This window comes from Anneissia japonica, unplaced genomic scaffold (assembly GCF_011630105.1).
Source record: "Anneissia japonica isolate Jap-2015-1 unplaced genomic scaffold, ASM1163010v1 scaffold287960_len3192837_cov198, whole genome shotgun sequence".
In the NCBI taxonomy this organism is placed as follows: Eukaryota; Metazoa; Echinodermata; class Crinoidea; order Comatulida; family Comatulidae; genus Anneissia; species Anneissia japonica.
In genome coordinates, this window is record NW_022712725.1 from 492,937 (window position 1) to 508,026 (window position 15,090).

Below are 15,090 nucleotides of genomic sequence, written 5' to 3' on the forward strand. Positions count from 1 at the left end.
TTTTCTTTAAGGCAGTTTAGCTGATGGTGGATAATGAATGTATTGTACTCGTTGATGATGTCGCGAAATAACAACAAACAACAACGTGTCATGTCCGAGCCTAGGCCGTCATGGAAGCTCACTGGCTCCTGTGTAATTCATGTTGAGCCAACTGCAGACGAAAAGGTTACAATCTTTTCAGAGATAAGCTGGAAGAAAGTTTTAGACAGTGCCCATCAATGGAAAGATTTTAATACTGAGGAATGGAAGTTAGCGAAATCCTTTGCTTGCTTAACCGTTTTTCTTCGATCGTCGCTTCCAATGGCCGACATAGCAGGTCGAGATCCGCGTAGGGTATCCGCCGCGTACAATCTTTGCGTGTATGCTGTAACCATGGCTATAAATTGTGATTGTTACAGCATGCATGCAAAGATCGTACGCGGCGGATACCCTACACTGTGGATACCCTACACGGCGCTATTTACACAATATTTTTTTACTTTTTATCCAGTGACATCATGGTAAAATTGTATATAATCGCTTATAACTTCATAAAAAATAGCCAAAAAACAATTTTAAGGTTGATTCTATTATTAATGGCATATCAAAAATCCACTCTAGAACAAAAATCATTTTGCTAGTTTTTTTTTAATATTGAAGATTTCATTTCACCTAATAATGTTTATTTTTCCAGCCTGATGCAATGATGAGAGATGTGATTCTGGCAATCCGGGCAGATGAAGCACACCACAGAGATGTCAACCACACACTTGGAACACTCAATCTTACAGACCAAAACCCATTCCCTCCTGGAAAGTAAAGGTTGCTAGTACATTTATTAAAAATACTAAATATTGTACTAGATTTATTATATATGGTGACAGTTCCAGGAATTTGAATAGAGGGGACCCAGGGAGGGACTTTCACAGATGGAGGGTCTAGATCACCTCCCTTCCTTGGTGGGGGGGGGGCTCAGATTCTGCCTCTGATATATTACACAATTCCCTAAGGTGTGTATTCCTAGTTTCATTTCTTAAATCAATATTTAAAATATATATTACACAGATATTGCCTGCTTAGAGGTGTAATATAATATTTGATTATTTCATTAAATTGTAATATAGTTAAGCTACTAAAAGTAGTTAATATAAATATTCCTTGCTTTTATAAAGAAGCTTGGACGGTTGGTGGAGGTGGTATTAAAAATGAACCCACCACTCCGGCAGAAATTTATGATGAATTTATTTGGGGCTATCCTTTGATTAAAATTGATAACAAACCTTTATAGTCCAAAGCTTGCATTGACTCAGGTATTTTAAAAATTAAGGATGTCTTCAGTAACGGTAAATTAGTAAATCCGGAGTTCTTTAAAAATATGAGTATTCACTGCTGCAATTGGGTCATGATATATTGGGCACTAAAAAACGCTATTCCAAAGAAATGTTGACTAATCTAAAAGATCATTTTACAAAATGTGATATCGTAGATCAAAACAAAGACGGTTTTCAAATGCTGGAGTATAATAGTTTAGAGGCGATACCATTATATAAGGCAAGTAACAAAATTATACATAAAAATGTAATACAAAAAGATATTATTACGCCGAAAAAGAATTTTTTTTATACTGGCAAGTCGTATTGCACCATGACCTTATTGAATGGAAAAGTGTTTGGAAAAAGAAAATTGATCAAATCTATAAAATAAAACTCAAACAATTCAATTTTAAGCTTTTACATGCAATTTTAACAACCAACAAAAAATCATTTGAATACAAAATTATAGAATCACCAATTATGTACACTGTGTGGTATAACGAAAGATTACCTACATATGATGTTTGATTGTAAACGTGTAAATAAATACAGTTATTAAAACCTATTATACCAATTCTTTTAGCTGAGATTAAATACAGGAAAAAGTTGCAAGAAAATACCTCATCAGCCAAAGCAAGGAAATTCAAGGATTCATAATTTAACTATGGGAATAATTGCATTTTATATAAAACTATCACTCATTATTATTATTATTATTTTTATTATTATTATTAACAGAAATAATAAAAGTATCATGGTTGAGATCCTGACTAACCTATGCAACGAAAAGGATAATATTTATATATATCTCTTATACACATCTAGATGTGTATAAGAGACAGGTCGAGATCCGCGTAGGGCATCCCCTATGCATATATAAACATATGTACCATTTTGATCAGGTATCCAGGCTCTGGTATGATTGTTCTTGTGTTAAGGTCAGATGGAATTATGTGTATTGAACTGTACGTTAAGACTTACGGTTTACTTATATCTAAGGTTCATGCAAAAAAAAAAAAAAAAAACATAAACAAACTTAACAGTGCTTTATAGCCAAAGCAAAGTCATGCCATGATTATATGAGTCAGTAACTGATGTTGTTTATACCACTACATGAGCGGTTTAAATATGCTTGTCTGATTGTAAATATATTCAGATTTTCTAAAGAATTATCTTTTATTGAATATAGAAGGGGACATCCCTTGGTATATGTCTGACTGAATATCTGATATGGATGAATAAAATTGGTAAATGTACCACAAAAGAGAAAAAAAAAGGCTATTTTTATAATAGTGATTTTTATGTAAACACTTTCTTCTTTTACTTTCGGAGTGTTTTGTTTATAATATAAACAAATTTGTAAATTAAGATGAAAGCATGCAAGAGCTCTCTGTTCCCTATAAAACTACCTCATTACTATTAAACAAATCGGTGTTCTTTGGTTATACACTCAACATCTTATTTACAACACACTGTATTCTGACTGTTTGAGCATGTTATTTATAATGAAAGAGATATAGATCAAAATCTACAGTGCAATACCCAATGGTAAAAATAACAAAGTATTTCCTTACTTGAAGGCAGTCTTTTTTTGTGTTCAGGTACTTAGAAACATATAGTGGTGTCGTACTAACACTATGGTTCAATAGAGTTTGACCTCCCATCGATATTTAATTCTGAATTATCGAATAATTCCAAATACAACCAATACTGTACTTGGTCCAAGTTGTGTAATGCTGTATAATAAATCATATTGAACCATATTGTAGATCAAATTTGTGAGTACCAGTAAATAAAGAAACATATATATATATTTTTATACCTCCATGGTATAATGCAAAGATTGATTAAGTAGCTTGTCCAATGTGTATACTTTTTGTATTTTTGTCAAGGGAAAACAAAATAACCAGTATAAATTTTTAATTGTCTTTACATCAACTTTATATTTATATTATAATTTCTTATGTAATTTTAATTTTATAATGCTATGTTTGAAACCTTTTCTGTATGCGAACGAATAGATAAAACAGTAAATGTGGTATCAAATGAAATATTAATAATTCTGGAATGTTTTATTTAGATATAAGATTATTAAGAATCTTGGCCTCCCTCATTATTTGAAGTAATGTTCATTCTGTGTTACTAAGATAACATAGGGAGAATGCCAATCAATCAAAATGACCAAGTCATGTGTGGCCATGACAGCTACAATATGTACCTGTACATAAGTAAAATGTCTGTAAATCATTGAAAGTTTTTGTTCAATCTGTACCTTATTGAAAGTCAATAAATTATATGTTTTTTTTTCAAATAGTGAGGCATTAAAATTTTGATTTTTTTAAAAATTATTTTTGGTGGCAGTATATTTTTAGTTTGATTGTTCATTTAAGTAAATAAACTTAGAATCTCAGATTTGAAAGTATCTTTTATTGGATTCTTTATTTAATTTCCTTTTTGGAAAAGTGTGTAAAAAGAATGTAGCACTTCTAAATATAAGATAGTTTGAATGCCATAAAATTGCAAAAATGGATGTGTGATGCAGAAGTCGGGGAGGTTAACAGGAATATATTTATGGTGCTAATATTTTGGTTTAAAGTCAAGTTTAAAAACACCAATATCTAGGTTCATGAAACATATTATCAATGGCGTGTGTGATGTGATACAAAACAATAAATCAACTCAAAAAAAGTAGATTCATGAAGTTTTATTTGTATTTTCCCAGGGGTCCCAAGTTGGAAGAACCCATTTCCGGGAGATGACATATGGGGCGCTATATATTCTATGAGGGAAATGTGTAGGTAGGTACCAAACGAAAGGCCACGCCCACCTCAGGTCCATCATTTTTTTTAGAATAGGCACCTTTAGAAGCCTGGAAATGGCACTGCCAAACTGCAAAAAAAAATAGACAACCAAAGTTTAAGCCTAAATAAAATAAAAACATTTGTTTTTTACTGAATTTGCGGGAGATTTTTGCTTGTTTGCGGGAGACATTACCGATTTCCGGGAGACTTGGGACCCCTGTTTTCCTGATTCTGAAATATAAATATAACAACATCATTTTATGCTGATCCACTGTTCAGAATTTCTGTACATCAATAAGTTGATTTAAATGGAGAATTACAGTTATCTGAAGAGTCAAAATTGAACACCAAACATAATTTTCTTTAAACTATTTCATTGTGCACACAGATCATTCATTAATACAAAATTTAATTCATTATTAATACCAATAAATTTAAAAAATAAGCACATTTTGTTCAGTGATGCTAGTAGACCAGAGTTTCTGAACTAGCATCTATTGTAAATAGCTGTAAGTAAACTAAAACCATAATATTCTATTGAATATTCATCAACCTATTCCAAAATTTTTTTTAAATATTCATTAGTTATAATAAATATCTATCCATGAAATCCAAATAAAATTTTATTGAAATGTATGTACTACTGGATAATATTAAACTAATACCAATGATGTCAACACAAAGACCACATCAGTAGTTGAAAGCTTGTTCTGTAAATTTCTTAATATTATCCAGTGTTACAAATTTTAATGAAATAATATTTAATTATTCTGTCACAAATGTGAACATTGACTGATATTCAAGCTATAGATGCTAATATTCTGAATTTTTTTGTTGATTTACTTGGCAGGACAGTTAACTGCAGAACCATCTTTGCAACCTCATTTGTTCTTTATTCATGTAATGTTAATATCAAACTATAGAGGGCAGCAGGCAGCATGGTTATTGTGCAATGGACCTTTCCGCTAAGCCCCACCTCTTGGATATTGTTGCTAAGATCCCACAAAACAATAGTGTAAACGTGCGTTTGTGGGTAAACATGAGTGTATGTTGGACACGTGCGTAATCCTGGCACTGTTCTGATTGGTCAGTTGTTAAGTTTGATTGACACTCCGGAAAGGTCCATTATTCTGCTCCACCTTCTTGTGACATTTTGACCTAAAAATTACATTATCTTCTAATAAACATGAACCATACCATACAAGAATCTGAAAACAAATTAATAAGAAAAGCATAACTGAATTATTGAAAAAGTTAACACTTTATATGAAACTGTATACAAAGAAATAGATAGATAGAAAAATAACGAAAGGAAATAAAGTTTGGATGAATTGAATATGAAGGGAAATGAGATAATTATAATGATGAAAGAAAGCAGAAACAAATAACTGAAGGGAGATGTACAAGTGACAAAAAGTGAATAGAATCCACAGAACTAAAACTTTAAACAAATGAGAAACATAGAAGATTTAAGTTTAACACTTTAAAAAAGGATACGTCCAAAATAGTATATATGTCTGTAACCACTGATTAAGAAATAATGTCTCAGTAATGATACAATTCAAAAAGTAGAATTACTGTATAAGCATAGAAATGAAGTTGCAATTTTTCTTTGTAATTCTAAAAAAATCACCAATGGCTAAATATTTTCATGTCAATATATTATATATATATACATATCATTGTCGTCATCGTCTGGCTTTGGCAGGACATGTGATGAGGCATGACGAAGCCGCTGGTCGCGTCCTACTGTGGACACCTGTCGCCAATCGTCGGGTAGGATGTCCCAGTATTACCTTAAAGAAAGTCATTGATACTAAAACATCTCTTTCATCATTTGAGCTCATTTCTACTATGAGAGATAAAGAAAACTGGAGGAAGAACTTTGTAAACTCTTCACCAGTTCCGTAGGGATTGGAAGACCTAAGTAAGTAGTAGTATATATATATCAGTGTTCTCTCCCTAGGCCCTTTAAGAGTCATGGTACTGTGACATTTTGCACGTCCTGCATGATGCTTCACGCACGACCGTGGCATAAACAAGGCGCTTTACCATAAACTAAGTCTTGATATGAGGCTGAGGGAAGGGAGCTGTTTTGTTCATGAGAAAAACATCCTGGGATCACAGGATTTGAACCCAGAACCCTTGAATTGAAAGGCAAACACCTTAACTACCAAACTACAATACACAGTTCCACTCTATTAAAGGATACAAATAGACCACCTAGGAGACCACTTGTGAGGAGAGGCTTCCAACTGAAGAAGTATGATGACCAATTTCTACCTGCTTTTATTAACAACATTGTCTACCAAAAAATATTTTAAAAAAATACTTAAGGATTACTGTATGAGAAATGATGGAAAATTAATTACACATATATTTAATTTTATCAATTACCAATCAATCAATCAATTATATGGTGGTATTTATTGTCTGTGGTGCCGGTACAAAACTTTGAAGAAGCAAAATATGTTGAGTTTACATGACAAATATATTATATAATAATACTGTATTAGTAAATTAGAAATTTAATAAAAACATTATATAATTATTATACATTATTTTCAACCAATAAAAATTATGTTTGATAATAATTTGCTGTGAGCCTCAGTTTTTAATTTAGGCAAGAAGCAATTGCATACAACATTTAATTAAAGTCTACAAAATCACTAGTATTAAGATTATGCAATTGATAATGGAAACATTTTAAGTTTAAAGTTGTGAGGCACACTTAAGATCAATTGTAATTAAAGAAAAATCAAATTTTCTTCACTAAAGTACAGGAAATAGCCTTTTGTTAGATTTGGCAAAAATAGCATGGACATCCCAAACAAGAGTAAATCAATGCAATTTAAAATGAAACTATTTAATTGATAATTGCTGTACTTTTTTTTATGCATTTGCTTTATGAAATCATGAAAGGGACCTTCCTTTAAATTTACATCCTGGGTTTTGGTGCAATTTATAGGGAAAATGTGATCATACCGATAAGACAAATGATGTTATGAAGTAGAAAATAAATCCATAAAGCCCAGTGAGTCCAAGAATCCCTGCAGTAGCACCTGATAACGCAGACATTGATGTACGACTGAAGGAAAAAGAGATGTAAATGAAAATTCTGCAAATTATTTTGTGGTAAAAAAATACTTGATGGTGTTTAAAATAAATGTGTTACAGTATCAACTTTAATTCTGAATAATTATTAATCAAAATTACATCTACCCATCCATAAGACAACTACAGCAAACAGATGATATGTAGCAGGTCACACGGAAATTCTATGATTAGAATTAAAATATATTTCAAATATGAACCTTCACTACGGTAACAATTTTCATCAGTTTTTTAACATTACATAAAAAGAAATTTTTTGTAAAGTATTACAAGTGAACTGCAAGTTTCTTTCTCCCAGTATTTTATACCAAACCCTAATTTATATGAAACTGCTGTATATTTTCATAGAGGTCAGCATAGCTAACTGCAGTATTCTTCTTATATAGTCCCCGAAGATAATAATCAAAGCATTAACAATTATAAATATTTATAGTAAATATTTTAAATTTTGTTTTTATTTCACTAGATTTATTACTCACCAATAATCAATAACTGACTGGTTATTTCTCATGGCAACCTCATTCAAGATTATTTGTTCTGGAAAACAATTTTAACATGAGCATACAATACAATACATTTAAATGATAGTCTTAAACTTAACTGATTTTAAGCTACACATCAAATCATTATCATTCACATGAAAATACAAAATGATAATTAATATAATTATTTAATAAATTAAAAAATTAATAATAAATTACATAACTTTTCGTGGCTTTAAAATGCATTCTTTTTTCTTAATGTACCCAGCTGCCGAAATACACTGCAACCGGCTAGGCCTAGGCCCACCCAACCACCAGGGAAGGGGCTACTAAACTAAGCCCTAGCTCGACACGGCTGTTTAGAGAAACTTTACGCCTCGCCGAGGCTAGCGCTAGGCCCTAGCTAAGCTAGGCGACGCTCTAGGCCTAGCCTACACAGACTAGCCTGGCCCTAGGCCTACACTCAGACACTGCAGCAGAGAGGCCTAGGCTTACCCTCTGGGCCTCTAGAAGGATATGAAGTGGTGTGTGGTCTCACAACTATAATATATAATATACACATGCTACTATCACATAGCTTTGTATACAAAATACAACAGACTAACCTCTTTTAGAAGCTGAAGGAGACGGTGATATTTGCTGATTGGCCGCCATCTTTAATATTTCACGGGGATTTCCCTATCTGTTTGTTCGTTGTTTCTCTTCTCCAGACCATCAATTTAACATGCCCATTTTGGATGATGACCTATTTTGGTAAATTATGTTCAAAGCAAATTAGTTCTCTGTGTATTTTTATTCATGTTATAGTAAACATAAGTAATAAGTCATATTATATAAAATAAGTATAGAATATTTTGTTAACAATTGCTCTCGATGGATGATTTTTAAAGACGGTGCATCACAGATGATGGGGTTATCGCCCTCTCTTTAGTGGTACGGTCTCAGGGAACTTTTCCTACGATGCGATTTGTGCGACTTGACAATTTCATCATGTATGCAAACGAACAGGAACAAGCAAAGCAAACTGTAACTCTCCGTCAAAAGAAGCTAGCCCGGAAAAAGGTAGAGGCTAGGCCAGTTTACATTATATAAGTAACTTTTGTAGTAGTAGAGTAGAGCAGCTTGCAATAAACCTGACAAGCTAGGCTGCCCAGCTAGGCCTACTCGGTCTGATCTGACTGATCTCTAGCCTGACTGACTGGCTCATTAACTTGTCCGGTTGGCTAGACTAGAATCTAAAGAGGCTAAAGATAGGACTAACCTAGTTGAGGTAATACGGTTCTTATAGAGTACAATGTAAGCACCAGACGTTGGTAAAGCTTTTTTTCCACTAGGCGAATTTATTCGCACGAATCAAGAGCGTCAGTTCATGCGCATGCATATTCACAATTCCATCAGAGTTTTTCACTTCAGCAAAATCAGTAGTTCAAACTTTACTACTTTATGTGAAGCGAAAAAAATGCGCACCTATCAGATCTCAGAAAGCGAAGCGGCGCTTTCGATTTGCATGAATAAATTCGCTTAGTGGAAAATAGGCTTTAAGCGGTCATTACGCTTTAATGACTTCATAATCTTAATGGCATTTTAAAAAAACCTAATAATTTACCATCAAAAAGCCCTCAAAATGTACTAATAACACAAAAGCTCGCATTATAATATTAGTTAGAAAAAAAAAATTCTTGTGTTGGCCACGTTTTGGGAAAATCCAAAAGCTACTGTCTAGCAAGATAGGCCTATTCCAGCCTTTTTAGCTCATTAAAAAAATATTTCTCATACATTTTGGGTCTGGTCGAGCGTGGCCAACACATTTTGTGTTGCTGACAGCAACAGAATAGTATTACATGGTATCGTGACGTACCAACGTAGTACTTTATAGAGAGGATTCTTTGGCTTGTTTTCGTCATGTATTTCCATGGAAAATCACATAAAATCATGCGTTTGGCATTTTCATGCACATTACATAGGGTTAAAGTTGCCACTCGACTCATAAAGATCACAGGCAAATTGTATAGTAAATCATTTGCCGCTTTGTTTTCATCATTCTTCATTGTCTTAAGCAATCACTAAAGCCTATAAGATAAGATGAAACTTTATTAATTCCGTTTATATTTTTTTGGCATTAGTTTTTAAAACATTTTTTTAAAAATAAAATGAACCAATATATAACTCCAATGCCATGCATATTTATTCTACCTACAGGCATTTGGTCTGTTTGAGGCATCTAAACAGTTAAAAGCACATGTTGGTGGGAGGCAGTGGGTGTGTTGTGGCCTTAACTTCAGTATACCAAAAACAATGCACACTCATGTAGCAAAGCAGCACTGTGATGAGATAAATCATAAAGTTGAATATCTACTACAATATCCAAAGTTACTCACAGGTAGACATGGTAAGCTTATAAAAAAAAAATCTTATTCTTCATCTTGTGGGCCTAAGTCATCCATAGGCTTTGGCCCAGTAGTTAGAGTATTTAGGGTTTTTTAATGTATAAATATACAATACACGTCAACTCTCACGCATAAAGCGTGAGTCTCACTCATAAGCCACACGCATGAGCATCTATTTATTTCGTCTCACGCCTACTTCGTATTATCTCATGCATCATAACAATTTTTAAATATAAAATGTTTATACCCTAAAATTCTTAAAAATGAAGTGAATTCATCATTAAAATGTGAATACAGGCCATATAAATTTCTTTTAACAAAGCTATACCAACTGCCAACTGTATTCAGTAGCAGTTCCACCATACAATTTTAAAAAACAACATAGAGGGTGTTCTTTTTCGTGTTTTCTTCATAATATGATGCCATACCAACTGGCGACTGTATTCAGTAGCAGTAGCAGTTCCACCACTACAATTTTTTTTTAAAACATAGAGGGCGCAATATACCTTTTTTGTGTCGCCCATCAGTCGCCAACAAAGTTGGTAGGTATAATACAATAAACGTATTTAAATACTTTTTTTTTAAAATCATTAGTAGTATCATCAACAAAAGTTCTTTCGTTAAGTATTAATAGTATAGTGCTTAATTTACAATCAAAATTAGGATTACCATTAAAATTAAAGGTAAATTGTTTTTTTTTGGTTTTTTTTTACAGTTGTTCATAAGGAAGATGCACAAGCTAAAATGCCACCCACAAACTATGACAAGAGTCATACATTTCCATGGTTACCAAGTGAATATGATATAGAGCAGAAGATGATGTCAGAGCCTGAGGGTTGCCAGGTTCTCTTGTTTTATAGATACTGCCATCTTGAAGATCCACATGATATCTGTAGCTGGCAACAAGAGTTCTGCCAAAGACTTAAACTCAGTGGAAAGGTATAACCAAAGTTGTACAGTATATTTTTGATGTATAACTAATATAGAATTTTATTACTTTTAAATATTCATAACTAAGGATTGACGTTTTGGAATTATTACTTTTTGATTATATATTTAATTTTGAAACACACTCTTCAAACGTGGCACAAAGTGAATTGGTTATTACTCCAGGGGCAAATTGCTATAAAACAATCTTAACTGGTAGTCTTAACTCTTTGAATAAAGCTGGCTTTATCACTTAGACAGTCTTCTTACTAAAGTCATTCCTCTAAAGTTCATTGCTATGCAATGTATCGAAATGAACGTTAATAAACGTACCCCATTTTTACAGACGCTGATGTGTGCGGAATATTTGTTGTTCGATTCTCTGACTTTGACAATCTAGATCTTGCCATTGTACTGTTGAATTTATCAGTAGAACGCCATGATGAAAATTATTGAAGACAGCAGCATTTCGTGGTGCACTCCCCAAAAAACTCCCGCGCCAAGTAATCTAGTAGTTAAAAATCACCTTATTTTGCACGCTAGCACCCTCCCACCTAATCATCGACCTCCCCCCCCCCCCCCCCCCCCCCCCCCCCCACTTCACCTTTGCGACCCCCATCAGCCCTACTGGCCCCATAGTGCTGTGAACTATGCTTATGTTTTATGGCCCATAATTGTTGAAACGAAATTCTAAATATAATATAAAGGGAAATTTTGTTTGTTTTGTATGAAAGTAGATGTAGAATAGATTGTACTTATAGTTATTAAAACTTTGCATGACACCTATGATAATAGAATTACATTTTTTTACAGATCCGCATTGCAAATGAGGGAATAAATGGAACTGTAGGGGGCAGTGTTGCTGCAACTCAAATATACATGGATGCATTGATTTTACATCCCGCTTTTCTAAACATGAGCAAAGAAGATTTCAAAGTAAAAATTGTTTAAGCTTCCTTAAGATTTTTACATAGTATTTTTTAGTCTGCATGCTCTTATGTATGCTTAATCATGATAAATTATTTCGAAATTGAGTCGTTGGCATTCTTCTTTTCAGACAAGTAAAGGAAGTGCTGAAGATTTTTCAAAAGGATTAATGGTCAGAGTTTGTAATGAAATTGTACAAATGGGTATTGAGCCATCAGAAATCAGCCATATTGATGGAGGTAACAATCTTTCAAAAGACTACACAAAAGCATTAACTTGTCTGTTTTGGTTGGTGTAGGGAAAGTTGTAGGTTGATATTAGCATGGACCTATTATTAGCATACAATGGGTTGACAGATTCATGAAAAAGTAGAGAGTTTTGCATTATACATCTTGATATTGTGTGAATAGATGGATTACCTCATACCAAATTCAAATTCATATTGTTAAATAAGAGTGATAAAAACAAAAGTGTTGTGAACCAACTGAATATTCTATGTCCATTCCTCTTCCAGTTAAATTTCTTTCTAAATTCATCAGGCAGCAAAGAGAACTCATAATTTATAAATTATTTATATTCAAGACAACTGTTTCTTATCTGTTCCTCAGGAAATCACATCACTCCATCTGAATTTCATCAGGAATTAGAGAGAACCAAAAATAGTTCTTCAACAAACGATACTTTATTTGTAGACTGTCGAAACTATTATGAAAGTAATGTAGTAAGTTATTCAATACTACTTTCCTTTTTCATTCATACGATACATTATGTTATTTATATTTTAGTAGTGGTATGGTTGGCTCCTGATTGAATCAGCCAGTCATACCACTACTAAAATATAAATAACATAATGTAATGCAGCAAAAAGTAGAATTTTTTAAAGTTGATAACTTTGTTGGGAGTGCATAGTATTCAAATATTTTAATGAATTCTATCAATCTGCTTAGATTAGCAACTACATTTACTATATGTTCTGTGTATCTGTAATGATTTTGTTCTTACTACAGTGTAAAAGATTATTTAGTGTATCATATGCACAAATTAAAGCATTATTTCATTATCTTGTCAGGGGCGGTTTGAAGGTGCTTGCACACCAAATATTCGTAAATTCAGTTATTGGCCAGAGTATGTCGATCAGAATCTGTCTTTATTTGAAGATAAGCGTGTCGTGATGTACTGTACTGGAGGAATTAGATGTGAACGAGGATCAGCGTATTTACGTTCAAAGGTAATAACAAATTATTATTAAAACACAAATATAAGAAAGAAAAGCTTTGCATTAATATGTATCTCTCAAATTAATTTGGATTTTGTTTCTATACGATTCATTTTCCTTTTCAATTTATATTAACTACTGTTTATTTTTTATGTCATTTTGTGATATAATGGACCATTGCTTTTGCATTGATCTTGCCATCCAGAATAAAGTTAAAATGAATAAAAGAACTTTGCATAAAGTGAATTCATCGAGACAAATAAATGAAATGGTATGGAATAAAAATTATTGTTGGAGTTTCAGTGCTTTATTTAGGTGAGGTGTATCAAATATACAGTATGATGTACTTAGTCATGAGGCTAATAAATTGGAATAATACAGGTTGCTCTCCAATTCGCAAGTCCCTGTCTAATTCTGATATCTCTCTATCTAATTCAAGACTACTTTTTCAAAGTACCGACTAACAATCTTCAATCTTTTAACATAAAAACAACACTAATTGGAGACTGATCCCAAGGCCACATTTTCAAGTCCCAAAGGTGATTTGAATCCTGAAAAAGAAATCATTCATTAAAGTGAACAATATATGCTTCCCTCTATTGATTGGTTTTCTCTCCATCTCATCTGATCCTTCAGCAATAAAACACATTGTAAAACCCTTATGAAATGTATTTTAAAGGGAAAGGAACTGGTAAGTTTATATATAACTTATTTTTCACTGCAGGGAGTTTGTAAAGATGTTGTGCAACTAAAGGGAGGAATTCACCGATACATGGAGGAATATCCTAACGGATTATTTAAGGGAAAACTATTTGTTTTTGATGACCGGTATACTATTTCAAGTAATGACAGTGTCGTTGCAGGTCAGTTGAAAATATGATGTTATTATTAAGATGATTTAATGGTAAATATATTTAATTTATTATTTTATTATGCACAAAGCAGTTCTTTAATATTATAATGGGTCAAAAATTATAGAGAGCTCCCCATCTGTTCACAGAAGAATGGCAAAGGGCCCAATAATAGCATGACATTAATCGTGATATATAATTGTGTCACAGAAAGTGATATGACATCTGGGTGTGGGGGTTTGATGTCTTTGTTTCCCACCAATATAAAGCTTGATCTCCTGGAATGCCCTGGTGCCTTTGCTAAGCAAATGTATTAGACTAAAATAGTTAAAAATTACTTCATTCCCCTAATTACCTCTCATGACAATACTCCAAGATAAACCTCTGGTCATAAACCTATTTCATTTTGCCTCACTTTTTTCCACAGAATGTTCCTACTGTAATAAACCATTTGATCAGTATCAATCATGCAGCACACAACACTGTCACCAGCTTGTTTTGTCCTGTGACCCATGTCGTCTGCTTGGAAAAACAGCCTGCTGTGAGGTGTGTCAAGCGAAAGCAGCGACAAGTGATAAGGGATGCAAGATGGAGGAAGAATGTACATGTACAAAAACACGAATGAGAATACCAAATCAAACAAGTAACACATAAAATAATTATACAATTAATTAAATTATGAAGACTGTGTAAAGGAAAATATTTGTGATTATCAATAAATGATTTTATACTAACGATATTAAAATATTGTCCTCTATAATTGTGCATTTAGTCATAAAAGATAGAAAAAGGTTAAACAACTTGTGTTTTGGAAACAATTGGGATAATTTTAAGATTAACCATGCACCAACTCCACATACAAAATGAAATTGCATTGAAGCAAACCTAAAGCAGGCCATTCACTGCGGCCGACAGTTGTCGACCGACGTGATTCTATGAAGAACGCAACACCACGACGCACGTGCAATGGATCGTTTTGAATGACGATGCGTTCAGACGACATCAACAATCATCTGACGGAGTCTTATGGTCTAGCGCTCAAAGGGAGCAGAATTTGATTTTACGTGTGACGGTCGTACAACCGTCCTACGAT

The 15,090-nt window shown here is 33.0% G+C and overlaps 3 protein-coding genes across 4 annotated transcripts in view; 2 read left to right on the forward strand and 1 right to left on the reverse strand.

The window, feature by feature from the left end:
• LOC117108073 (alternative oxidase, mitochondrial-like) overlaps positions 1-1,833 on the forward strand; it is a 10,688-nt gene extending 8,855 nt beyond the window's left edge. For both annotated transcript variants that reach the window (XM_033249943.1, XM_033249944.1), the window contains exon 10: positions 674-1,833. In XM_033249943.1, coding sequence (XP_033105834.1) covers positions 674-799 — 126 coding nt within the window. In that variant the 3' untranslated portion in view covers positions 800-1,833. The remainder of the gene's footprint in view (positions 1-673) is intronic.
• Positions 1,834-4,447: 2,614 nt separating this feature from the next.
• On the reverse strand, positions 4,448-8,477 carry LOC117108033 (ER membrane protein complex subunit 6-like). The gene is made up of 6 exons (XM_033249877.1): positions 8,295-8,477; positions 7,687-7,744; positions 7,079-7,181; positions 6,306-6,398; positions 5,591-5,610; positions 4,448-5,301 (listed from the first exon to the last, which is right to left on the reverse strand). Exons 1-6 carry the CDS (start codon positions 8,341-8,343, stop codon positions 5,271-5,273), a joined length of 354 nt encoding a protein of 117 aa, XP_033105768.1. The 5' UTR covers positions 8,344-8,477; the 3' UTR covers positions 4,448-5,270.
• A 40-nt stretch (positions 8,478-8,517) lies between these two features.
• On the forward strand, positions 8,518-14,742 carry LOC117108032 (thiosulfate sulfurtransferase/rhodanese-like domain-containing protein 2). Its single transcript, XM_033249876.1, has 9 exons — positions 8,518-8,751; positions 9,889-10,078; positions 10,792-11,015; positions 11,817-11,939; positions 12,061-12,169; positions 12,539-12,651; positions 13,000-13,158; positions 13,871-14,009; positions 14,425-14,742. The coding sequence occupies exons 1-9, from the start codon at positions 8,650-8,652 to the stop codon at positions 14,649-14,651; spliced, it is 1,386 nt and encodes a 461-aa protein (XP_033105767.1). The 5' UTR covers positions 8,518-8,649; the 3' UTR covers positions 14,652-14,742.
• The last annotated feature ends 348 nt before the right edge of the window (positions 14,743-15,090 follow it).